General features: G+C 39.9%; 1 protein-coding gene across 3 annotated transcripts; it reads left to right on the top strand.

Moving 5' to 3' along the window:
- Positions 1-6,839: 6,839 nt before the first annotated feature.
- On the top strand, positions 6,840-24,600 carry cip2a (cellular inhibitor of PP2A). 3 transcript variants are annotated; one of them, XM_072378634.1, is made up of 22 exons: positions 6,840-6,924; positions 8,610-8,673; positions 15,415-15,517; positions 16,428-16,575; positions 16,693-16,805; positions 17,035-17,129; positions 17,227-17,323; positions 17,598-17,720; positions 18,228-18,373; positions 18,463-18,538; positions 19,760-19,999; positions 20,660-21,048; positions 21,133-21,232; positions 21,318-21,436; positions 21,523-21,700; positions 22,415-22,477; positions 22,572-22,682; positions 22,861-23,057; positions 23,204-23,317; positions 23,394-23,476; positions 23,576-23,715; positions 23,936-24,600. In XM_072378634.1, exons 2-22 carry the CDS (start codon positions 8,654-8,656, stop codon positions 24,080-24,082), a joined length of 2,802 nt encoding a protein of 933 aa, XP_072234735.1. In that variant the 5' UTR covers positions 6,840-6,924; positions 8,610-8,653; the 3' UTR covers positions 24,083-24,600. The 3 variants fall into 3 exon arrangements, with proteins under 3 accessions (XP_072234735.1, XP_072234736.1, XP_072234737.1); XM_072378635.1 differs by lacking the exons at positions 6,840-6,924; positions 8,610-8,673 and adding an exon at positions 15,103-15,171; XM_072378636.1 differs by lacking the exons at positions 6,840-6,924; positions 8,610-8,673; positions 15,415-15,517 and having other exon boundaries at positions 16,498-16,570; positions 23,936-24,599.
- Positions 24,601-24,981: the final 381 nt, after the last annotated feature.

Here is a 24,981-nt window from a genome sequence, read left to right as displayed (position 1 = left end):
AATAAGAATGATGACAGTCAGTACTTATAAACCACCACAGGGGGTAAAGTAAAGAGGCCTTTACTATTCTCAGGGGCTCATCTCCTCAGTTTGAACGTAATCACTGTGCAGACAGATGCTGGATGGAAATACAACTACAAATTTCAGGGTTAGCTGTGCCATGTTTTATGGGTATCTGTCAGGAAGCCACAGGCTTAAACTCTGTCTGTAGGTACACAGAGATTCCTCCACACGGATTATTTTCTTATTCTGAGATTCAGATTTTTTAGAATTTTTGAATTTCCCCCACTGGGGGATGAACAAAAGTATTTCCTTTTCTTTTCTTTTCTATTCTTTTCTTTTCTGATGGGTGCCGATGTTGCATAGCAACAAGGAGACTTGGGTCTCTTAGTTGGAATGGTTAAATTACATCATAGTTCTAGAAGCCTCTTTAAAAATCTGCTGCCTTTGGTTCACACTATGACATCAGAGGAGATTGTGACATCATAACTGCATTGACATCATATGACACATCAAAGAACAGTGTTTCAGTACATTGGCACAGCGGTTGCTTCACACATCTTTTTAAATTTGTTCGCGACAGAGCACTTTTCTAAGAGAACGTCCACGATTTATCACAAATCTTTAACATTTTCTGATGCACGACAGTGAGAATCAACATCCAAGTTCACTACAAGTCTTTCACACTGTTTGATATACAACACAGTTGAAAACTTATATCAACAACCATCTTCATAGACAACGAGAGGAATTTAAGAAAAGCAAAAATGGAACAAAACCAGTTTTTGAGTCAGTCTGGATCCTCTCAAGGCTCATTTCAGTGGGGCGACATTGTGGATGTGGAGAAAGAGCCTGCAGGCTTCACCCTTTTCCCGTTTGTTAGTAGCAGAGAAGAACTGAATGAGCAGTCCACCATCCAGCCAGAACCTGGAAACCCCCAAAGTGGAGATTTCCAGCAGCCATCCAAATCAGTGAGTGAGGACTCAGAGGAAGTAAGTCAGAAGAGGGAGCAGTCCCAGGCCTCTGTGTCTCCTCCAGACAACACTGACGCACAACAGAACTTCCAGCCCTCCGTGACACGTAGAAGAGGACGCGCAAAATGCAATTTAAAGCGGATCGACTATCTACAGGAGGTGAACCATCTCCGAGTGAAAATATCACTTGACCAGGAGAAAAGTAAGAGACTCGTGGCTGAGAATAACTGGAGACTCTATTCTAAAAGACTGCAAGAAACTGAGAGGAACTTAAGAAACGAATGTCAAATAAGACTCTTCTGTGAAAAGAAGCTGAAGGAGTTTACAGAAGTCGTCGTTTTACGTCAGACCTCCGACTCTGACAATAAATCAAGGTATGGAGGTGTCAGCAAAGAGAAGATAATAAGGGAGTTTGAGCAACTAGAGGAGAGAAATGCCAAACTCTGCAGGATGATAACAAAACTCCAACTTCACAAGGAAGAAGCCAAAGCGACTGCTCTGGTCGAAGTGGCAACTCTAAAGAAACAGCTCGCAGAAAAGACCTTATTGTGTGAAAAACTTCAAGAAGTGGAAAAACAACTGAAAGAAGAATGTCAAAAAAGGCTCATCTGTGAGCAGGAGGTCGAGGAATGTCGGCGAATCCTCGAGCCAGATTTAAGTTTTCCTGCCAAAATGGAGAATCTGAGGAGCAAGTTTAAAGAGCTGGAAGAGAGAAATGCAGAGCTCTGTGAGATGATAATGAGGCAGAAACTCAAGGGAAAAGAGACAACCACAAACTGCCAGAAGAAGCTGGAAAACCTGAAGGATGAGCTCCTTCAAGAGCAAAAAGTGAACATCGAACTGACCTCAAAATGTAAAAGACAGGACGAGATGATTGAGTCTCTGGAGAAGATGTTCTCCGACGTTACCCAGCAGCTGAAAACCTTGGAAGAGGAAAATACCAGGGCTAAAATCAATCCAAGTCAAACAGAGGTGGCCACACAAACTGCAGTTTTAAGTCAGGCAGAGGTGGCCACACAAACTAAAATTCAAACTCAGGCAGAGGTGACCACACAAACCGAAGAGCAACCAGTGGAGTCTTCACTAATAACCGTCCCTCTGCCAGAGGACCCATTAGATCCAGCAGAAATAGCTGATCCAGAGGACTTCCCTCCACCACCACACATCTGGGCAAATGTTATCGTCCTGCCCCCATCAGAAGACGACTCCTCCTCTGATTATCAAACCATGTGGTGTGAAGACCACTTGTGTGAAAAAACAAGCATCGTACAGCAAGTCACACCATCATCAGAAGCACTTTTAAAAGCACAAGCCCCCCTCCCTGAAGATGTGTTTCTGCCGTACGAGGAGGTCTCCAGAAGTGACAAACCCTCCATGTGGAGGCGATTTAAAAAGCACATAACTCCAGCACATCTACGGAAACATAAGGACAAGAAAAAAGAAGAAAGCCAGGAGTGAAAACAACATATAAAAATAAATCTACCAAAATCTATATTCTTTGAGTTCAGCTGTGTTTCTGTAAAGAATTCAGTTTTCATCCCTCTGGAGCTTCAGGTACTGAAAAGTACAAAGATTTAACATCCCAATGAAAATGTTAAGTGTTATTTCACAGTTTTACGGTTCGGTTCAAACAAGCACTGAAACATAAAGGGAAAAAGCTCCTTCTCAAATAATACGATTATTTTATTATTTTTGAACATGTAAAAATCACTTCACGAACATCCGGAATGGTTTGAAATGTATATATCTGAAGTTAAACTTACAGTCGGTAGAAAGGTGAATATTTTGGGGACTTTTATGGTAAATGTTCAGCCTAGATTTCAATAACACTCAATTAGTTTTCTGAAGTGCAGAAAAGTAGTGAGACAACAAGTTTAGCTTCATTCAGACCTATGAAAGAACATTATTGAAGGAAAAAAGAAACATTTAGCATAATATCTGTAGAAAAATGACCTTTTATGAAGAATTGCACAATAATTCATGAGCTTCATGTATTTATATGCAAAAATCTTAATTTTCAGGTTATTGTATAAAGATAAAAAGTGCTTATTTTCCTCTGAAATAAAGAGGTGTCAAAGTATAAAGTCATAGTAGCTCAGTTTTGTACTTTATTGCAGTATTTTTCAGTGAAAGTTCACCAGTGGTCACCATTTGAGGCCTTATTTTCTCAATGTTTCCTGCTTCATACTTTGATTCAACCACCAGCTGTTGCTGGTTGAGTCACTGCTTTTTTATCTTTATTAATCATTAAAAGAGAGCAGAAAAGATGAAAGTTGACTACGATGGAGTCCACTAACAGGTGGAGCTGGGGGTTCAGAGGTCACGCAGTGATGAGCTCCAGCAGAATGGCTTACACAAACGGCCTTTATCAGAGATGCTGCCTGCCTTTAGCTCTAAGCAAACCTATAATAAAGAATTACTAATTAGTGACTATGGAACTGGAAACCTGCACATCTGGAACGGCTCCATCAATGCTGAAAGGTATAAACAGGTTTTAGAGTAACATCTGCTCCCATCCAGATGATGTCTTCTTCAGGGAAGGCCTTGCATATTTCGGCAATGCAAAAATAAAATGTCTCACTTTCAACACGTTTTCATTGTTCTCATGTTAATAAAATGCTGGTTTATGAGATTAAAAAAACACTGTATTCTGTGGAATATTCTGGAAACAGCAAGTTAGAAGTATTAACTCCAGACTCTTTTGTTTCCTTTCCTCCTTCATGATGTGAACCAGACAACAGCCACACAGAACAGCTAACAAGTTCTTTTTATGTAAAGAAAATGAAGAACACAACCTGCAGAAGCTCAAGCTGGGATCAGTTATATTAAAGTTCATGGTTACATTTGGACTGGATGGTGTATTGGTATTATTGCCACCTTCCAGGTTGGAGACCTGGGTTCACACCTCCTGCATGAAAGGTGCTTTCTCTCATAGGGGTTCTTAGGCAAGACCCCCTTACTCTTCATGCCTACCTGTAAGTCACTGTGTAAAAAAGCATCTGCCTAATTCATAAACATAATGCATAAACAACATTTACACTAAATATTTACAAATGATCACTTTCAAACTTAATTTAGCAGCAAAGGTTTAACATAACAGGCTAATGAAAGAGCTGTGAGCTTGTTCCTTTTGTTTGTTTTTCCATCACAAAGCCGGTATTAGTGCACCTTCTTCTCTGCAGACACCTTCAGCTTGTGAGCGTCATGAGGACCTAATGCTGCTGGGAAATGGTTTCTCAAAAGCTCTGCGGGGAGGGTGAAGACCACGATGGAGGCCCTGCTCTGCACAGAGGACGTGCCTGGAAAACCTCCACCTGGATCCTGAGCCCAGCCCCCCTCTGAAGGAAACTCATTTCAGCTGCTTTTAATCTTGACCTCATTCTTTGGGTCAAGACTCATCCTTGAACTGAATCATGTGATGCCTAAATATTTAAGTTGGCTTTCTTTCTGCTTTTTGAGACAGAATAGGAAAGAACTATCACCACTAACACCACTGAACTTCACACCATGTGAAAGCACGCTTCCCCATTTTGAGACACTGAATGCAGCCGTTTTGGAATATTTAAGTAAACAAGAGCAGTCTGAGATTGAATAAAAGAGTCCTGATTGATCCTGATCAAATATTCAGTCACTTCAGGTTTTTACTGTTCCTATTTATAAAAAGTATAAGGAGCTTTGTAAAGTGAAGAATAACATCTGCTTGATCACTAAGTGAAAATGTAGTTTTCTCACTGAACTGCAACATACTGTGCAGCTCGTTTCTGTAGAGTTTTACAGTTTCAGCTCCCATCTATTCTGTACATTTACTTTCTAAGTGACTATCTCAATCCACCTAGGGGAAATACTATTGGATAATGAGTAACGTTGGTAAGGATTTAATCAGCCTCCATGAGATGAATATAAGTCAGTGTAACACCTTTTTAAGTGATAGAAACATGACTGTGTCTGTGAATTTGTAAGCACCTTCGCCCTGACTGTCCTGGCAGCCTCGGCCTCTGAAGCCATGCAGCGCTGCAGGTTAAACGGGAGCGTCAGTTCTTTGAGCTCCACCCGCTCCACCTGAACTCCCCACCGTCTGGACTCAGCGTACAGCACCTCCTGCAGGACACAACAGGTACAACAGGTTCTGACCGAGGCATCAGGCAAGACCGTGAAAAAGGCTGAGATTATTATGGAGATATCAGATATCCAGGAAGATTCTACGTGTTTCTTTAGCCCATTCAGACCAACAAAAAAAAGCTTCTAAAACCTGAGAGTTTTCTGGAGAATATAAAACTGTCCACCATAAATCTAACATTTCATACATAAAACCTTTTACTTCCATCCAATTCCAATTACTGACTTTAACCTCATGTTTACTAATATTTTTAAAGGATATAATTGTTTGGGGAAATCAGGTGTGATACAGTGGCTCCACCGCCACTGGGCAAGTGCGCGCTCCCGCGTATGGGGTGCAATTTCTGGAGGGGGGGTGACTAACTTGTCACGGCACCTGACACCCACTTTCTGCGTCACATCGCCTAGCAACACGCCCCCATCCACGGGGTTAGCAGTCAAAGCTGCGCATGGCAAGTAGAGTTTTCTGTAATATTTATGTCCTTCCACTTTGTGAATCGTTTGTACCTTAATTTAAAATAGATTCTAGATGCTGAAGCTTTTATATTATAGTTGCCACACTTTTGCTTTACTGGACAGAGAAAAATAAACATCATAAATCCACTCAAAGTGCTTTAACATGCAAAATCTTGTTAATTGTTCTTAAAGTCTGAAAAAGTATTTAATCTTTTCACTTAAGAAGAAACTTACTAGACTTTTAAGTTAAGTTTTTATAATTTATTTTAGGAGTTTATGTGTTTTATAACATAAACTGAGGCCGTAAACTGAGGAAAATCTGATACCTACTGAAACCTACTGATAAAGATTACAAACAATCATGCTCTGTTGCATGTATAATGTTTAGCAGAGCTAAATTGGATCTGATTTAGCATTATGTTAGAGAGAGAAAAAGTTCTAAGTGACTCTGAAAGTATCATGAGTTGTGTGTTGGTGTGGAGGAAATGACCAAAATGCAGACTTAGTATCCGAATAGGCAGGAAGGGGAAATAATGAAAGCTTTATTGTTCAAAACAAATAAAAAGTGTAAAAATGGAGCGCTGCAAAATAGAAGACTTGGCATCTAGAAAACCTAACAGAACTGGGATAGGGACGTCAACAAGACTCTGACAAAGACAGGAAAAGCATTTATAACCCATGGATATGGCATGAATGTATTTGTTTTGAGATGAACCGAGTGTGGCTGCTCTGTTTTTAAAGGTTGGCTGTCGATCCATGGTGCGAAACTATGTGACGAAACTGTGGCTTTAAGTTTAAAGCATATGGAGGTGGATTGTATAACACTTTATTAAAAATGTTTCCAATAATCAGCATAATTTCTGATTTCTGTTGTTCTATAAGCAAATCAGTGTTAAAAGAATAGCTCCAGTGATACAAATAATTTAGTTTCAGTTACGTTTTTTTCCACTTGTAGTTGTTGTTCTCACATCAGCATGCACTCTTCCTGTGAAACTGTGAGGCCAACTCAGAGGTTTTTTTGCTCTACTTTTTTCACGTGCACTCTTACAGACCTACCAGCAGTAAGTTTTACCCCCTCTCTGCTCTTCTATTTCATCATTGCACCACAAACCAGTATGAGTGCAAGGTGGCAAATGGAGCCTTCTTTCGCAGAAATTAAGTCATCCTGAGAAAGCAGAAGTTGGTGTGCAGTCAAAGTCAATTCTGTCTCTGCTGTCTGGTAGTTTCTGTTTAATATGGCAGCGGCTTTGCCGGAATACTACCACGGCGCCATGAGCAAGGTGGAGTGTGAGGAACTGCTTGGGAAGAAGAACAAGGATGGAGCTTACTTGATCCGAGACAGCGAGACCATCCAGGGAGCCATGTGTCTTTGTGTTTAGTGAGTACATGTAGACTTCTCCTCATCAAAAATGTATTTTTTATTTCTTTTTAAAATTCTGACGCTGATTTTTGTGTCAGTGATTTACTTTAAGGTGGCACAGTCAACACAAGCTCAGTCTGGAGATAGATAGAAACTTTATTGATCCCAAAGGAAATTCAAGCATCAAGTAGCAAAAAAGTAACACAACATACATTCAACATACATTTGGATCTATACGAAAGCTATTACAAAACTAAGAAGTAACTGTAGAAATAAAATGTTTTGTACAACTATAAATTATTTACAAATATGAAGTGACCGTAGAACTAGCAGACGTACCATCACTGAGAGCTGTTGTACAGCCAGATGGCCAGAGGGACAGAAGAGTTCTTGAGTCTGTTGGTGGAGCAGGACTGAGACAGCTGTAAGATAAGAGGTGAAATTTACAGTCTTAAAGTTACTTGGTACAGGGTGAATACTGGTATGAATTATCAGTGTTGCTATTTGAAGTCACATAAATTACAGAAGAAACCACCAATGGTGTGTGATATTTGAAGAGATTTGTTACAGAACTCAGTATGGGTATGTTAAGCACCATGCAACATCATCTCCTCTTTAAACAACTTTCAGTATGTTTTTTGGGGAACTGAGGAAACCAAGTGCTGTTGTTTTGAAAGTTCAGCTTTAGTTTTTAGTATCTTAACTTAAAGTATATATAGTGGGTGGTGGGCCAGTCAGGCAGCTACTAAACCATGCTGTTGAAATGTGTGCAGAATGTGGATTGTATCGTTGAAATAAACAAACTTTCCCTAAAAGAGATGCCTTTAAGATGGCAATCGATGGTGAAGTGTAACCTGTAATGGTGATGGCTTTCAGAGGCGTTCCTGAGCCCATGTGGTGATTTTTCCCTACAGCATCATATCTGTTTTTAATACAGTGCCACCTGAAGACCACTTCAGGTGTAAACTGTGAATCATCTGAACCTTTTTCTGAACAGTCCTCTATCACAGAGTGAGGAACCCTCCACATCTGATCTGATCTGTTGTCTGTTATTTAGTCAAATGAATTGTTGCCTAATTCTTTAATTCGTTAATGTTCCCACTTAACTTAAAATCGTAGATTCTTTGACAACTTTTCCAGCCTTTTGTTGCCCATTTCCCAACTTCTTTAAATGTGTTGCATCAAACTCAAAAATAGCTGTTTCAGCATTGCATATGTTGTCTTTTTACTATTTCTAATTAAAGAAAGGGTCAAGAGGCACCATCAGGACAGTATAGAGGGGACAGGGATCAGTCATTATTGCTTTCTCTTGGCATTAAACATGGCATCTTTACTCTTTTGGAAACAGAGTTGCACTCATAATTGTTGATGGTTTTCAGTGTGCATCGGAGGTAAAATATCTCGTTTTTTTTTTTTTTATTATTGGACTCAGCAACTCGACATCTGAACGCAGTTCAGTTGTCGCCTGAGGTCAGATGAGGTTTCACTGTGGTTGTTTTTTGTTCCATGACAGGTTAACTGAGTGCACAAACACGTATCTTTTTAAAATTTCAGTAGAAATATTTTGAAATATTTCAGTACAAAAAGGCTTTTACAACTAAACCAAAGAGGTCTGTGACACAGTACATATACAGATCTGGAATGCTTCCTCTTTTTTATTTGTGATCTAAATAAATGATTAACATATGTCTCTTTTTTGTCAGTAAGAAGAAGGTGGTGTACACATACAGACTGCTTCAGACACATAATGGAAGCTACACTCTTCTGGTAAATGCACAAACACACAAACACATCTAATAATGAATGATTTCACTTTCCTTAAAAGGAATTTGTTTGATTTCTTTCTCTTTATTTATTTGATTAACCACAGATTCAGTTTCACAGCATAAGAGATGATATAAAATACATAAAAGTAATGATTATTTCAAAGCCTCACACTGATTCAACTATGGGGATAAAATATAGTTTATAGGACTGCGTAAGAGTTGATTTGCTCCTGACACAAATGTGTTTAAAGTACTGAGGTATTAAACGCTGCTTTCTACTGACTTAATCAAATGCTTCCTGATTTAGTCAAACTTCAGTTACAACTTTAAATTGACCAGTTGTTTGGAATTATGTTTAAAAAAGGTTATTTAATTAATTTTGTTTCCTTTGGTTTGCAATGGAAGGTCCGATAAGATCGTTTTAGATGAGGATGTCCTGGCCATGAAGTTAGCATAAAACGTCATGGAAAAATTATATAAGTGTGATAGTCTGAAATGTGATGACATTTTTTAACTCAAAGAGCAGGAAAGCAGTTTTACCCAGATCCAAGTGCAAGAGGTTTAGTTTCAGATCTCATATCATATAGGCTGGGGTGATATGACCAAAGGCCAGGAATGTAAGCAGATAATTCACCTCACAATGTCTGCAGTAAACGTGTGCTTTTTTCATCCTGAAGAGTAGTGCAATTTTGAGTGCATGAGCCTGCATTTGTTATAAAGCGAACAGGCTTAATCCAGTTTTTTAAGTAAGATAAGATGCATTAATTTATATAATATCAGAACAGAGACAAACAACCACTTAACTATGTAGTTTCTGGCTGCAGAAGGAAAGTGTCTTTTTTTAAAAGTTAAATAAAAGCCCAAAACAGATTATCAACATGAGCATTAAAAAGAAGCTCATCATCAAACCACACCATATATATATACACTGTCTAGGTTCAAAATAGAAGAATCAGGTGCTTTGAGGAGATAACGAGTAAAGGTCACAATTTTTTTTAGTCTAGGAGCACTTTTAGTTTCAACAACAAGAGCTGAATATCTTCTTCTAAGAGCTCTATGGCTTGATTAAAAAAGGGTGTCATCGGCATAAAACTATACTTTGGCTTCATTTAATTCCTGTCCTGACTCAGTTATAAAAACAGACACTAGCTTCCCTATTTTTGCTCACATGATAAGTCATAACAGATTAAAACCTGGCTCGAGTTTCTTAATATTCTCCAGTAAGCTGAGAAACAGCTAACAACAGCGTAACAACAAATGAGTTGAAAAATGATTGGTTTGGTTTTGCGATGGCGGACTGCTTCACAGAGAAAGCACACATTTATCAGTCATTGTAAATGTATAATTCCCTAAAACAGCAGAAGCTCCACTGTATAGCAACTTGTAACACATTCGTATATACAAGTAAAATATAAATAAATGCTAGTGATTGATAACAAAAAGAGTAAAAAATACAAAATGGCCTTAAATACATACAAGATGTTAGATTCAGTAAAAACGCTGCATAATAAAAAATCTACAGCAAGAAGTTGGCTTTAAAGTTAACATCTAAAGTCATGGACACTTTAAGAGGTCCAAAGATCTTTGAGCAGAAACTTAAATCTGCCTCATCCTAACTTTAAATGTTGAAATAACTGAGGAAGGACGGTGCAAGACAGTGATCTGCTTCAAAGTTAATTCAGAGTTAATTCAAATTCAGTGGCGAGCTGTGCGCGGTAAAGTGTCGATACAGAAAAGCGTGCATCAGTGTGCACCTTTAAAGCTTCAGCTTTAACTGGTTGTGTATAAATACCAGATTTGGTGACAAACACGACTCAGTGTCACTTTCAGTGTAAAATTTCAGTTTGATTACAGCTGAGCTGCTGAAAGATTGTGTCTTTGGTGCTAAACGTAACTAACAACATTCAGGTTTTTGACTAATCAAAGAGTTTGCCTTTTCAAGTCTGAATTTGACAAAAACAACATGACCAAGCAGAGTCAACATTTAACAGCCTGATCTCGTAGATTAACGTAACACCTTCAGAGTGGAAACCCCTCTGTCCTGTGTTCAGCCCCCACACCCCTTCCACTACACAGGAAACTTTTTTCCACCCCACTTTTTTCCAAAGCATGACATCAGACAAATATCAGATTTTTAACTCGCAGGCGAACGGCTTCCCACACATATGAGCTGTTTAGAGTTGAAATGAAATGCCAGATATGTCAGTCAGAGGGTCGGATCAGTGGAAATTAGAATGTTGTGACTGATTATTCCACCATTTCTGGCTGATCACAATCTTTAAAGCTGTGTGTGTTGGCATTAATGTTAATATTGATACCGCTTTTCTTTCCACATAATTTTTCCTACTCATACATGTATCAACTTTGCATTCCCAATAAATATTGTTTAAGACTTTTTATACATGTTGCTTCTTTTACTATTTGTCCACATTTATACTTTACATTTGTGGGCTGAATTACTTTTAGAAACTGTATATAACAACATATTTATTGATAGACAAATTAATCAGGAGACCACAGAATAAGATTGTGAGGGCCAGATTTGACTGAAAATATGTTTATTTTGCTGCTGTCACTGTCTTGTTTTCTTACCTAATGCTGTTATTCTATCAGACGGCCGGAGGCATCGAGGAGACATATTTCAAGAATTTGGATGATTTGATCCGCAACTATAAGAGGAAGAACCAGGGATTGGCTATACACCTGCGCCGTGCAGTCAAGAGAAAGACCAGCATGTTGATCCAAGTCCCAACGAAAAGGTCTGAAATGTCTCCTAGAAACCAGCGTGAAGCATCAGTTGGAGACTCGTTTCGACACATGTCATTGAGGGACTTCAGTCCTTTACCTGATGATGAAGAACATGACTATGAGAGTACGTCAAACACTTTCTTGCATCTTCTCACAATATCTTTGTTGATTTGATGTGTATTTTGATCTTTCCTCTGTTTTTTACCTTTAGATGCTGCCTGCTCTGAATATGTGGAAGTTCTTCCCGACGAACAACTTTGATATTTATCGTCAAACCTACAGAGACCAAAGACCTTTTGAGGAAACAAAAGGACAAAGACTGAATCGGATTCAGGATAATGATTTATAAACATGGAAATGCAGCGTTAACTTATGTCTTTGTACATAGTGGTCTTTTCTTTCTTTATGGCATTTTTTTGCGGTGCCAGCTGCAAAGTTCAAAGGATGTTAGTCTTGGTATTGTATTTTGGAGCATTTTTGTCCAGAATTATTTACCTGAGAAACTTTTTGGGGAAGATTTGATAATCATGCCCCTGATTTCCCACTAAGTGATGGGTTTTTAAGAAAAACGTCTCTCGTTTGAATCTCGGATGGGACCTTTCTGAGTGGCGTTTCTGTGGAAACTCCGCCTTCCTCCCAGAGTCCAAATACATGCGTGTGAGATTAACTGCTTTTATCAAAATGTTTCTAATTTAGTTTTTAAAACGATTTTTGATTTTATTTTGTTATCTGTCTGTAACATATAACAGCAAAACAATGATTAATACTCAAGCAATATAATGTAATTTCCTTTTGGAGATTAATAAAGTAACAGTTAATTGAATTAAAGTGTGGGGATTAGCGCTGTCCCATCACAACATGAAGGTTCCTGGTTCTCTCTGTGTATGCGTGGGTTCTCTCCGGGTACTCCGGCTTGCCCCCACCGCCCCAAAACATGCAAGTTAGGTTAATTGGTGACTCTAAAAAAGCAGCTAAACATTTGCATTCAAAGCACAAGGTCACCGCAAACTCACCTCGTGGAAACCTACATGTAAAACCTTCAGATACGCTGGATTTGGATTCCCCTTGAGACATGGATGCCCCTGATCGGAGGCACTTCCTTTCAGGATACCTACCTGGACACCTCGATCCAAAAGGAACACTCCAACCTGTGGTACTCACATGTCTGTCAGCTCGCCAGCTCCCGTTTGGATTCTCATCCTGCAACGAAACCAAACATTCATCTGCGAAATAACTCTTCTTCCTCAATCTTATTCCCTCCAACTTGTGGCTGTATGTTAATGATTGTGCATATCAGACTTTTATCAGACATATGGTAAACATTTCTATTGCTGGCTTTATTAAAAACATGAACAGGTATTATCTTTGAGTGTTCAGAATTACCATAGCAGTTTATTGAAGAATACTTGAATGTCATATTTTTTTAAAGTGTCGTAAACAAGAACGTAATCTTAACTATTTAATCTTAATCTTGACTATTTTCAACACCTAAAAACACCAACGTACTCGGACTAGACGTTTATATCCGTTCACACACTTCTTCCATCACAATGACGTCCACTTTCCATGTCTTGCTATTGCTTATGTACATGCACTTATAAAAAGGAGAAGTTTGCGAGAGGTGCTAAACCACTTTATGACACTGCGATACTGAATGTTGTGCAAGAGAGAACTGGTTTGAATTGTTGTCCATAAGAAGGAAGCAGTACATGGTTGGGTTTCTGTGATGTTTCTATATATCTACATGGTTCCACATGTCCTGTTCATGTGTTGTGAATCCCGCTGTGTCATGTGTGCGCCGCCTGACAGAGACAAGCACAGCAGGGATATGTTATCAGCTCACAATCTCCAACAGTGGATTGTGAGACTAAGTTTTGGACGTGGAGAAATCTTTCCCGTTTTCTGGTGAGACTGATTTGGGCTAATATGGCTGTTCTACTGAGCAGACGAACGCACAGCACAAATAGATACGAATGGTTCATTCTAAGATAGTAAAAATACGAGTCATTTACCAAAGTGATGAAAATATCGTTCTTAATAATGTGATATCTTTTTCTCATTTGCGCTGTTGTTATGCAATTCGCTGTAACTTTTAACCCATGAAGTAGCATTGAACCCATCTTTTAAAAGAAAAGAAAACATTCAGGCGGTGATGTTTGCTGCTGTAAAAAAACATTTGAACTTTGCTCCAGTGAAGATCCTCGTGCATTGTTTCGGTGAATAACGTGAAAGTTCTAACAAGCTGCTTCAGTATAAGTGAGACTTCTTCCACATTATTCCAATGAGACCTAAAACAACAAAAATCTGATTAGAACCTTGAAGTTGTGGTAAATGTTTTTAATGTGACATAAGCACGCTGTCAAACCCAAGTGTTAATGTGACTACACTCTTAATTGCACATTTTGAAAGAGATGACGGACTTTTTTCTCAGACTTTGTTGATGGCGCTTCAGTTTTCATGTTGTGCCTTTCTTCTATCTGAAATGTACAAATAAAGCTTTTAGTACTCCTCAGTCTTGCTGGCCCAAGAAAACTGAACATTCAGATCGTCTTGCTTTATGTGTTCAAAATATAACTCGAGAGCCTTTTTACTGTACCTGGGGGCCAACAAGGAATAGCTCTCTGTCGGTGTCAGTACACACCAAACACACATCCGGTGTCTATTTTAACACCACTCCAGTACAAGCTGCTCTCAGGCCATTTCATATTTCACTTTAGCCTTTTTTTAAGGTTTACATTTGTTACCTATGAGTCTAGTTTTTTTTGTTTTTTCTATTTCTCTCCATTTAGGAATGTACATATTTAAAGTAATGTCTGTGTTGTGATCAAACGAGGACAGTGGAAAATAAAAACACGACACAGAAAAGCGGAAAAGTTTGTGTGGTGGGGTTGAAATACGTGTGTGTGTGTGTGTGTTAATTCTGAAAGTTGCATGTAGAACCAATATCAACCACATGTATCAACATCCGATGATGGGCGATCATCACTGATCCCTTTTTGTTTGAAAAATTTCTTCTTTTTCAAATCCTAATAGAAAACCAAATTTTTTAAAAATCCTGATAAATGCTAACGTCATTGTAAAAACATTTGCTTTTAAACGTGAAATGTTTCACTTCACTTTGATCTTTTGATAACTACTCTTAAACTTGTTTAGGGTTTATTTATAGGTAAAAAACAGGAAACTGACCTTTACACTGCTGTTTAAACACCCAAATATGGATACCTATACTTTATTAGTTTTCAAAACTCTTACCATGCAGAGTTTATAATGTAGAAAAAGTAAATCTGTTAAGATTAATACAAGCAGCACAAGTGCACAGCTGTCCTTTAAGAAAAGTATTCTAATCATTTCTAAATAGTTTTCATGAAAATAAACAATATACATACATACTACATACTTCTATGCTGCTTGCTCCGCCCCCATACGTCACGTTTTCTCGCCCCAAAGAGTTGCTGGCAGAGGGGGGGAGTGGGATTTTTCACGAACGTAATTAATTTGAAATCCAATTTTAAACGATTATCTATATTGTTATCTTCAGGTTTATGAAAGAGTTGGATAAAAATAAATTCATACACCATATCAACATCAATATTAGCTAAAAAAATAGTTTTAAAAGTTTTTATTTGTCTTCCCCCCTCTGCTTTGTACATGGTCCGTTCCTTTCCCGTTCGAAGCACAAAGCGGGAAGAAGTGGTTGTGGTGTTGCTGACGTTTGTTATTGATGTTTCTCGAAGACAGAAAAATAACGCAGGTATACTGCCACAAATAAGTACCAAAACATTTGATATGACACGTATTTGAAGCACACAACAAAGAGTTATTACTTTCTGTTCTGTTATAAGTTTTATTATGTTCTCATGAAACTGTAGGCGTAACTAGCTAGCTAATGTTAGCAACGTGGAGTTTGACGACGGCCGTTAGTTGAAATAATGATTATTTTGTGAACCGATGCGCTGTGTGGTTGTTACAGCCTAATGGAGTGTTTGTTCTACAGGATGGACATGACGACGTGTTTGAAGTCTCTTCTGCTGGCTATCCAGCAGTACAGAGACAGCAGGAAGGCGCAACACGCAGTCCAGCTACAGAAACAAGTGGAGGTGGGTTCTAACGTTAATTCACTGTCTGCATAAAAAGATCAGATGTTCTGTTTAATCTTCCATAAAACAAACTGCTTGAGACAGAGTACAACTTTGGCTTCAGAGTCAGCAGACGGAAAAGGATAGAGCAGAATGCTTCAAGGGGGCTGGATGGTAAACAATGAACGTTTTCCTAAATGTAGCAGTAGTTAAATATCCACAAGGGCATGTTTGGAGAGCAGGATGTTTAAGACACTTTTGTCTATAGATTACTTAAGATGAATACACAAAGTCATATTGATGACTTGTTGAAATGTGTTCAAAATAAATACAGAATATGAGACATAAATGATAGAAACAGTTCTAAAGAGCTTTAAAGTGAATATTTGGTCTGAGCACCTTTATTCTCCAACACAACCTGAACCCTCTTAGAGAAGCTTTCTGTCCTTTCTTTAAGTAGTCTTCAGGAATAGTTCTCCAGGCTTCTTGAAGGACATCCCAGAGCTCTTCTTTGGATGTTGGCTGCCTTTTGTTCCGTTCTCTGTCAAGATGATCCCACACAGCTTCAATAATATTGAGAAATGCAAAAATGCAAAACACCCATTTCATCCCCTGTCATCTTGGGTGAAACCTTAACCCTTGTGACAACACCATTCACCTAACAGATGCTACGTCTTTGAAGTCGCCACTTGTATGCTTATACATACTTTAGTGTTTAAACTGGGATGTGGGTCATTATAGGGGTCTTTGCATCTGATGATTAAATGATCACAAAAACATCTGAAACAGTTGAGGATAACTCTGTATTTGCAACTTGTAGAAATGGTTATAAATGCCACAGACAAATTGTCATTACAAAGGTGTGCTTAATATTGTTTGTAACATCTTTGCTAATTCAGCCTTGGCTCACCTGCATGTTGTGTATTTTTAGGAGCTTTCTGGCCTGAAATGCGAAACGCTGCTGTCGTCAGGCCAGGTTCTGCCCAGTGAGTGCGTGAGTGGGCTTGTGGAGCTGGCTGGAAACCCAAACACCAGCCCTGCCCTGACGAGCTCCATCATCTCCCTGCTAGCACAGTTAGGTAGAGTGCACGTGTTGGCACCTTTTCACAAAGCTTATGCATCAGAGCCTAAAGGCTATAGTTGGATTCCTATGGGCACAAAACAAAAATTAGTATTTGTATTTTTCTTTCCTTCAGCCTGTGATGATCCCAGTCGGGAAATGCTTCACAGCAGCTACAACCTCACAAGCACCCTGGCTGCTGTCATCCACTGCCACAGCACCACGCCGGGAGAGCCTCTGGTGCTGCAGGTGAGTCCATCACAGCTGTCAGGGGGATGCTAGAGACCAAAATTATAACAGTTTCCTGTTTAACAAAATGTCCGCTGACTGATCTAGCATTTTGAAAGGAAAAGCACCTGTTATAAATCCCTCGGAGAAGTTCCTGCAGATGTAACGGCTTTAGATTTGTGATTAATTCCTGACTTTTTGGGAGAAAACTCAATAATTAAACATTTCTGATGTTGTATTTGCATTTCAGTGCCTTCAGGTGCTGCAGAAACTGACGTACAACACTCGCATCTTCCAGTCCGCAAACTACATCCATGAGCTCCTCACGTTTCTCATGACCAACATGTAAGAACCCCCTGTCACTTCTCATTTTTAGAAAGGAATGATTCATGTCTATGTTTGGCTTTCAGTTAACCATATCAGCCCCCGTGTCTCACCACAGCCAGTCTCACAATGAAGACATCCTCATGCCGTGCCTCGGCCTCATGGCTAATCTTTGCCGTGACAGCCACCCGGTGCAGAGTCACATCAAGTCTCTGGTGAGTTCCTGCTGAGTCAGTAACATCTGCCTTTTGCCTCATGCCATGAGGTTTTGTGTTTGATGTTTAAAAATACACCAAAACATAGATAGCAGCGGCCTTTTTGTTTGGTTTGGTTTGTTTTTGCTATTTACAATATGTTTCCAGTGTGTTTGTGTTGATATAATAAAAAATAAATCGACTTCTCCTTTTAGAGACGGCAGAGAAACCGCATGAACATTAACAGCTTGTGCTAACTGCTGGATATGTCTGTGTGTTTGTTATATTTGTGTAGGAAAACGTGAAACCGTTCTACCGCACTTTGATCAACTTCCTGGCTCACAACAGTCTGACTGTTGTGGTTTTCACCTTGTCTATTCTAGCCAGCCTCACTCTGAATGAGAAGGTGGGCGAAAAGGTATGTGTGAGAGCATCTGTGCTGGGATTTTACATTCAAGACCAGGTTACAGGTTTGAAAAGCCTTTATAACATTTTATAGAATTAGATATATGTCGATACTTCAACATATGAAATTACAAGAAGATACTTGTTCGTTTCATGAAGGAAAGAAGGAGAGCAGAGCGCCACAGACAAAGGAGACGACGTCTAAGTTTAACTTATTAAACATGCACCAGTTGTGTCCGTGTCAGATGAGTAAACATTTCAGACAAGTGGTGTAGCTACCAACCACCAAACACCTACGTCATATGTGTTCCTATGGAACCCAGAAAAGACCCTGCCTCGGAGAAGGAGCTAAAATGGTTATAGGAACTGAGGGCCATGGTTCCTAGTTGCTGTTTGTCCGATTGGGCAAAAAAACTACCCTATTTCTGAAAAGGTTATAGGAACTCCAAAAGGTTCCTACAGTGGGAATGCGCCTGAGATTCTATTTTCTGCTCTGTTTGTTTCTGTTTTTTACTTTTAGCTCTTTGATGCGAAGAACATCCACCAGACTTTCCAGCTTGTGTTCAACATAATAGTGAACGGTGATGGTACTCTGACACAGAAGTACTCAGTTGACCTTTTGGTTGACCTGTTGAAGAACCCGAAGATAGCAGATTACCTCACCAGGTACCCTCAGTGAAATGTCTTTCAGGAACATCGTTTACAGTCTGCTGTTGCCTCTAATTTAGTTCTGAAAACCATTATTCTATTTCTAGGTATCAACACTTCTCAGCATGTGTGTCTCAACTTTTAGGACTGCTGCATTCAAAAGACCCGGACTCTGCAGCCAAGGTGAGACGAGAAGAGTTTGGAAGCAACATTAAATGCAACGTGTTATTCTTGAAGTTTTTGCTCTGCTTTGAGGCTCTTGTAGCTGAATTGTATCAGTTGTATCACATGATGTGGTATATGACAGAAAGTGTTAAGTAAAGAAAAGGCTGCTGCTTCTTGATGTTGCTGACTCATGTATGTATGTATATTTGTGTGGGTTTAACAAAAGTCCAAAAGCACGGGGCATATGGAAAGTATTCCACATTAGACCATTTTAGAAGAGATACAGTTCCATCGTTTGTTAATTTATTGAAGATAAAATACCAAAGTGTTTTATTTTCAACATAATACTGTATCAATTATTGGTTGTTACACTTCTGCAACTTAACTGGAGTCAGTCAGCACATAATTTGACTAATTATACATAACTGCTACAGGCAGACACCTTTTTCAAAGTTTGTGTTTATGCATTTAGCAGAAGCTTTTATCCAAAGCGACTTACAAATGAGGGTATAACATTACAGCTAACATCAAAGCTAAAAATAAGCTACATAGAAGGAAACCACTAGTCAGGAACTGTCAGAGGTGACAGTGTGGAGATAGATAGAGATTTAGGTCTCATACCTAATGGTGTATGTCAATGGTGCATCACCTCATTGAAACCATCCCTGCAGTCAAAAGTGGTGTGGAGCACGATGCTGGGGAGGTGTTTTTCTGTGACACGAGCTGGAAGATTGGTCAGGATAGAGAGGAAGATGGATATAGAAAAATAAGGAGCAATCCTGAGAGAAAGCCTTGAGGAGACTTCGCAGACTCTCAGGCTGGAGTGAAGGCTTGCATTTTAAAAAGTCTACAACCTGAAGCTTCCTGCTAAGTGGACCTGAGGGTTTCTGACACCTTTTTCAACTGAAAAAGGATCAGTCACAAGAAGACTTGAGGTTGCCACTGCTGACAAAGCTGCTTTAATTTTGGAACAAATGACTATTTACTATATGTAAAAAGGATATTTTAACTCTTTATTGTGTTTTCTTTATCATTGATGAGTTTTGCACTCAGACTGATGTCAAAAAATGCATTGGGTGCTAGTTAGTGTTAGTTGGATGTTATATTGGTATCTGCTGAGGACAGTGGTTAAACATCACCATCTATCGGCATCTGACACTACTTTAAGTTCTATGAGGCTACTTTGTGAGCTTTGCTTTGAAGGTTTCTTTTGTTTGATGTGTGTTGTGTTGTGTGCAGGTCTTAGAGCTTCTACTGGCAATGTGCAGTGTCTCAGGTCTGCGCTCGCTGCTGTGTGATGTGGTTTTCAGACCAGCCGGCCTGAAACTCAGAGCTGCAGGCCGCAGGCAGGGGCCCGGACTGGATGGTGGACGGAAGGCAGAGTGTGGGCTGGCTCTGGTGCAGTGGCTGAGCTCGCCAGTGGAAGGTGCTGAATCCTGCTCGCTGCAGACTGTGCAGCTGTTGAATGAGCTGCTGGAGGTATTCTTTTAGTTGTTTTAGAAAGGCAACTGATGTATTGTATTGTATATTAGAGCAACACTACACAACACGTATCATGTACAACGTTTCTAGAAGCATTTCAGTGTTGAGAGAAGCAAAACACCTTCTGGATCGCAAATCATGCCGCATTCTCTACTGTTCAATTTGAATTACCGTGCAGAGATTTGGGAAGGCAAAGCAGCAAATAAAAGGGATGATTTTTAGTTACTAAACAGTGGAGATAGGGTGGGGTTAAATAAACTTATGCTGTTGGTTTTCTTCTTTAAAATGTAAGTGGTCTCTGATCACGGTTTCTCTTCTGACCACATTTCTTTCTCAGAGATGATGGCTCACTACTGTCCTTCCAGGTATTCATGATGCGTTGGACAGTTCTTACTCCAGTTTTAGTAGTTTCCATGAAAAGAATCATGTGGTTATCTTAGAAAACAAAGTTCTTTTCATTGATTTTCAGGATATGTGTGTCTTTGAAGGTATAACTGAGGAGGTTGTTTATCTGTGGACGGATTTAGTCACCTTGAACCGAGTGTGTTTGTGTTCTGAGGTTTTTGCCCACTCATATGACTTTGGTTTAAATAGATGCAGGGGTGACTTGTATCAGTGTCTCTTTTCTTTAATGTTGTGGTGTGTTTCTCCTTCCAGGAGTCATTGGGAGCAGAGAGCGTGTCTGAATGCACGCTGAGCTTTGTGGAAATGTTGCTTCCGGGCCTTTTGGGGCTGTTGAAAGGCTTCGATCCTGCAGCAGGAGACGCTCACCTCAGAAAACACTGCCACCGCATCACACATGTCACCAGCCTGCTGCTCAATATCCTTCAGAAGACTCTGCCTGTACTTTGTTTGTATTTCTGTGTTTCTGTCTTATTTGAAGCCCTAACTCTTCTACCCCTGTGTACCGAGGACGCCACCAGATCCTTGCTGTCCCATCAGGTGAGCGCTCAGCTCTGCCTCTCTCAGGTGGAAACTCTTCTCTCCAGTTGCCATGGCAGCAGCCCACTCACCTGCCCGCCTCCTGGTTCTGATAATGATCTCAGGTGAGCGGAAATGTAGTACCGATTGTAGACTTCTCACCCATGTAGGCGTACAGATGCTCACAGCTGTGTGTGTTTTTGTCTCAGTCAGCTGTGTGCTGAAGCTCTTCTGAAAACCCTGGAGTTAATGAGCAAACTGAGACAACAGGTGAAAGACATGGAGACGAGCTTTTACAGGATGCTACAGGTATTATCATCAGCTCCTTTACCTCTCATCCTTAGCTTGAGTTTTCTCCCCAGCTCTGGGTTTTTTCTGTTTTTGCACTTTTCAGGACCATAGGATAGTGACCCCCCTCTCCCTGGCCCTGACGTCCCACCACAGAGACCGTGTGCAGACTGGACTCGCCCTCCTGTTTGAAGCCACGCCCCTTCCAGACTTCCCCTCACTGGTGTGAGTTAATAGTGTGACGTCTGAATATTCATTATAATTCTGTCTGTCATGTTGTTGATTCTACTTGTCGAACCATGTTTTTATAGTCTGGGGGAAAGTATGGCTGCCAACAACGCCTACCGTCAGAGGGAGGCAGAGCTGTCCGTCAAGCGTGTCGCAGTGCAGGACGTCCCGCCTCCCAGGACAAACGCCAGCATGCTGGACTCCTCCAGTGCTTCCAGGAGTGTGAGCAGTCTGGTTGAGAAGATTCAGACGGGCTTGGAGGTACAGTATGCTGGTGTGCTTTATTTAAGAGATCACTTATTCATAGACATGACTTCATACTGACATTAGAGCCCTGTTTTATGAATTACTCACAACTTTTGTCAGTAGGATCATTGTATTCTCACAGAAATGTCTCCTATTTATGACCCTTTCTTATTTTAAAGTGACCCAGTATACTCACACATGACTGATTTCTTTCTTTCTTTAAAGATCATAGCTACATACTTTCTTTATTTTTATCAGACGAAGGTTTATTGCTCATTGTAGATACTTATTTTACTTACTACCTTTAAGTCAGATGTGTAAACATGTAATTGACAGCTTCTTCTTGCTTATTTGGAGATTTGGACCCTCTAGAAGAAAATGAACATATCATTTTATTTATTTATATTAACTTGGCTAATTTCTTTTATCTAATTAATGACTGTTCTTATTTGTAACAAGGGTCACAAAAAGAAAGCTTTTTAACCTAAAATGTTGTGAAAGCTAAATAAAGACCTAATCTTTGTCAAACCAACTATACACAGATTTATCATCAGCGCTAACTGCCCAGTCTGCTCCTTTTCTCACTTTAAATAATTTAAATGAATATGAGATTGTGCTAAAAAACAAGTTTCAAACACAAGTGTTTAATATTTAGATAAAGTGATACGAAATAATAATTGTTTTCACTGTGTTTAACTGTAGTTTCCACCTTCCTTTTGTGCTTTGTAGCTGCAGCAGCCGCATGTGTCTGAGATCATTGATGTTTATGAACAAAAACTTGCTGCATTTGCGGTGAGTTTGTTCAACAATTTTCATAAAAACATGCTGGTCTGATTTCACTGCAGCCGCTTCAGAGGAGTTATATGTCTCTGTGTTTCCTCTTCAGTCTAAGGAGAGCCGCCTGCAGGACCTGTTGGAGGCGAAGGCTCTGGCTCTTTCTCAGGCCGACCGTCTCATCACTCAGTATCGTGTCCAGCGAGCTCAAGCCGAGGCTGAGGTAACTGAAACAGACACAAATAATCTCACATGATCATAGTTAAAGAGGTGATTCACTTCCAGTTTAGTGACCCTTACTGAGGTTACAGTTGTGGTGGAGTTTTGTACACCTATCCTGACATACAACTAACAGTATTAGTAAGAAGTAAGTTTCCTTATCTGATATTTATTTCCTGCAGGCTCGGAAGCTGGCCTGTCTGTTGAAGGATGCCGAGCGTCGGCGGGAGGATCTGCAGGGCGAGCTGAGCAACCAGGTGCTGGAGGTGGAGCGATCCAAGGCCGACATGGAGGAGCTTCTGCAGCACAACACCAGGCTGCAGATGGACTCTGAGGAGCACCAGGCCCTCAAAGGAGCCTACAATGCTTTACTCAACAGGTGCTCAAAATTTCACTCATAAGTTCCAAGGTTCTGTATTCATTTTGCCCTAAAAATGTTTAATTCTTTCCTAAAAAATACAAATGATGATGCAGTTCTTTGCTGCACTGTTATTAGGATGTGTAAGAGTTTATTCTCCTGCACAGGTTTAATGAAACCGAGCGGCTGATGAAGGAGCTGCAGACGGCTCACATCTGTCTCACCAAACAGACCGAGACTCTGAAGAAGAACCATGAAGCTCTCCAACTGCAACAGGAGAAGTAACACTTATTTTGGATCTGAGTATTGATTGGCTCCGAGTAGACGACGTTTCTGAAAGCTCTGTCTGTCTCTCAGGATGGCGTCAGTGTTGGAGGAGAGAGAAGGAGAGAACAGATCACTTCACTCGGACCTCCAGAAGAAAAACAGCGACATTACAGGTGAGTCTGTCACTGTCAACACCAACAGAATTAATGTTTAATGTTGGTTTAGACTTCTCAGAAGACTTCTTTTGATACGTTGCGATACTCCTCTGGCAGGTCTGCGTGCTGAGCTGCGAGCCGAGGAGGAGAAAGTGAAGAAAAAGGACAAAGAGAGGACAGACCTGGAGGAGACGGTGGATGTTTTGAGGAAGGAACTTAACAAAATGGAGCAAGCCAGGAAGGACGCCAGCATCAAGGTGAAAAGCTTTCAGGGGCCCCTTCTTCATAGAAACAAATGTAAACTGGACACATTTGTTCCAAGTTTACAGTCAGATCGCCATCATTTCATCATTTTTAAACCTTTTGCTTCATGATTTTCGTTCATGCCTAAAGGATCATATTCAATAAATAACCAAAGCGAGCTTCATTACAGCAGTTACCTGTTGTACATCCCAGTGAACATTTTCTCTGTCGTAGGCGTCCTCCCTGGAGCTGCAGAAGAGTCAGCTGGAGACGAAGCTCAAGCTGAAAGAGGACGAGCTGAACAAACACTCGGCGATGATCGCCATGATTCACAGCCTCAGCAGCGGCAAGACGAAGGGAGACGTCAACCTGTCGCTCTGAGGAGTGACTGAAAATGACTTCCTGTTAATGTCATGGTAACATTTCTGTGTTGTGTTTGTCTTTTTATTGTACGGCAAATAAATGATTTTAATCCAACAATGCTTTCAGGATGAATAAAAAAGTAAAACAAGAAGTTTCTCCTTCTATCTGAGATGTGAAAAGGTTAAGAAAAATCATGCTAGTCTCCTCTTAGCTCATTTTTAGCATGTGGAGTTGAATATTTTCAACCTCCAGTTATTGGAAAGCTACTTTCATGTGATTGCTGTGTCATATCAGGGCGCACAGGTGATGCACAACCTGCATCATATTCAAGCTGTCACGTGTCAAATGTCCCACACGGACCTTCAGTAAAATTCACATCAAATCCAACTAAATAATAATGTATTAGTAGCACATGTCATAGATTCCAACATAATAATATCTGACTTGTCATCTCTGGTGTAAATGAATTTATATTATACTAATATAAGCCAAATGCTAAGTAAAAAGTTCAAATCTTCAATCAACATATCAAAATAACAGAATGCCCCTCATTACGCCTCCCTCTGTGGATCCACCTCCGATCCTGTGGGACACAGCTGAGTGGGACACTGCTCATGTGAGAAAACCTGTTATTTATGGAAAGTCGAGACTTTTTCAACAAGATAGAAGTAGACCTTTTGAGAAGCTCGAGAGACGCTGGTACATTTATGTTGGTCTTATTTTCTGTATTGTAGAGAGATTTGTTTTCACTGATGCTGAAATGAAGCTTAATTCGCAATTTTATTTGATGAACTTATTACACTAACTGAACTTTCTGATCAAAAATGTAAAGTTTTGGTAAAACAATTTCTTGTAACTAACTTTGTTTCTCAAGCGGTTCATCTCTTCAATTTGTGACCGAACAAATAAAAAAAGCT

The sequence above is a fragment of the Leuresthes tenuis genome, unplaced genomic scaffold (genome assembly GCF_036924035.1).
Source record: "Leuresthes tenuis unplaced genomic scaffold, fLeuTen1.0.hap1 SCAF_24, whole genome shotgun sequence".
NCBI lineage: Eukaryota > Metazoa > Chordata > Actinopteri > Atheriniformes > Atherinopsidae > Leuresthes > Leuresthes tenuis.
The sequence above is the reverse complement of the archived record's forward strand: the minus strand, read 5'-3'. Positions and strand labels throughout refer to the sequence as shown.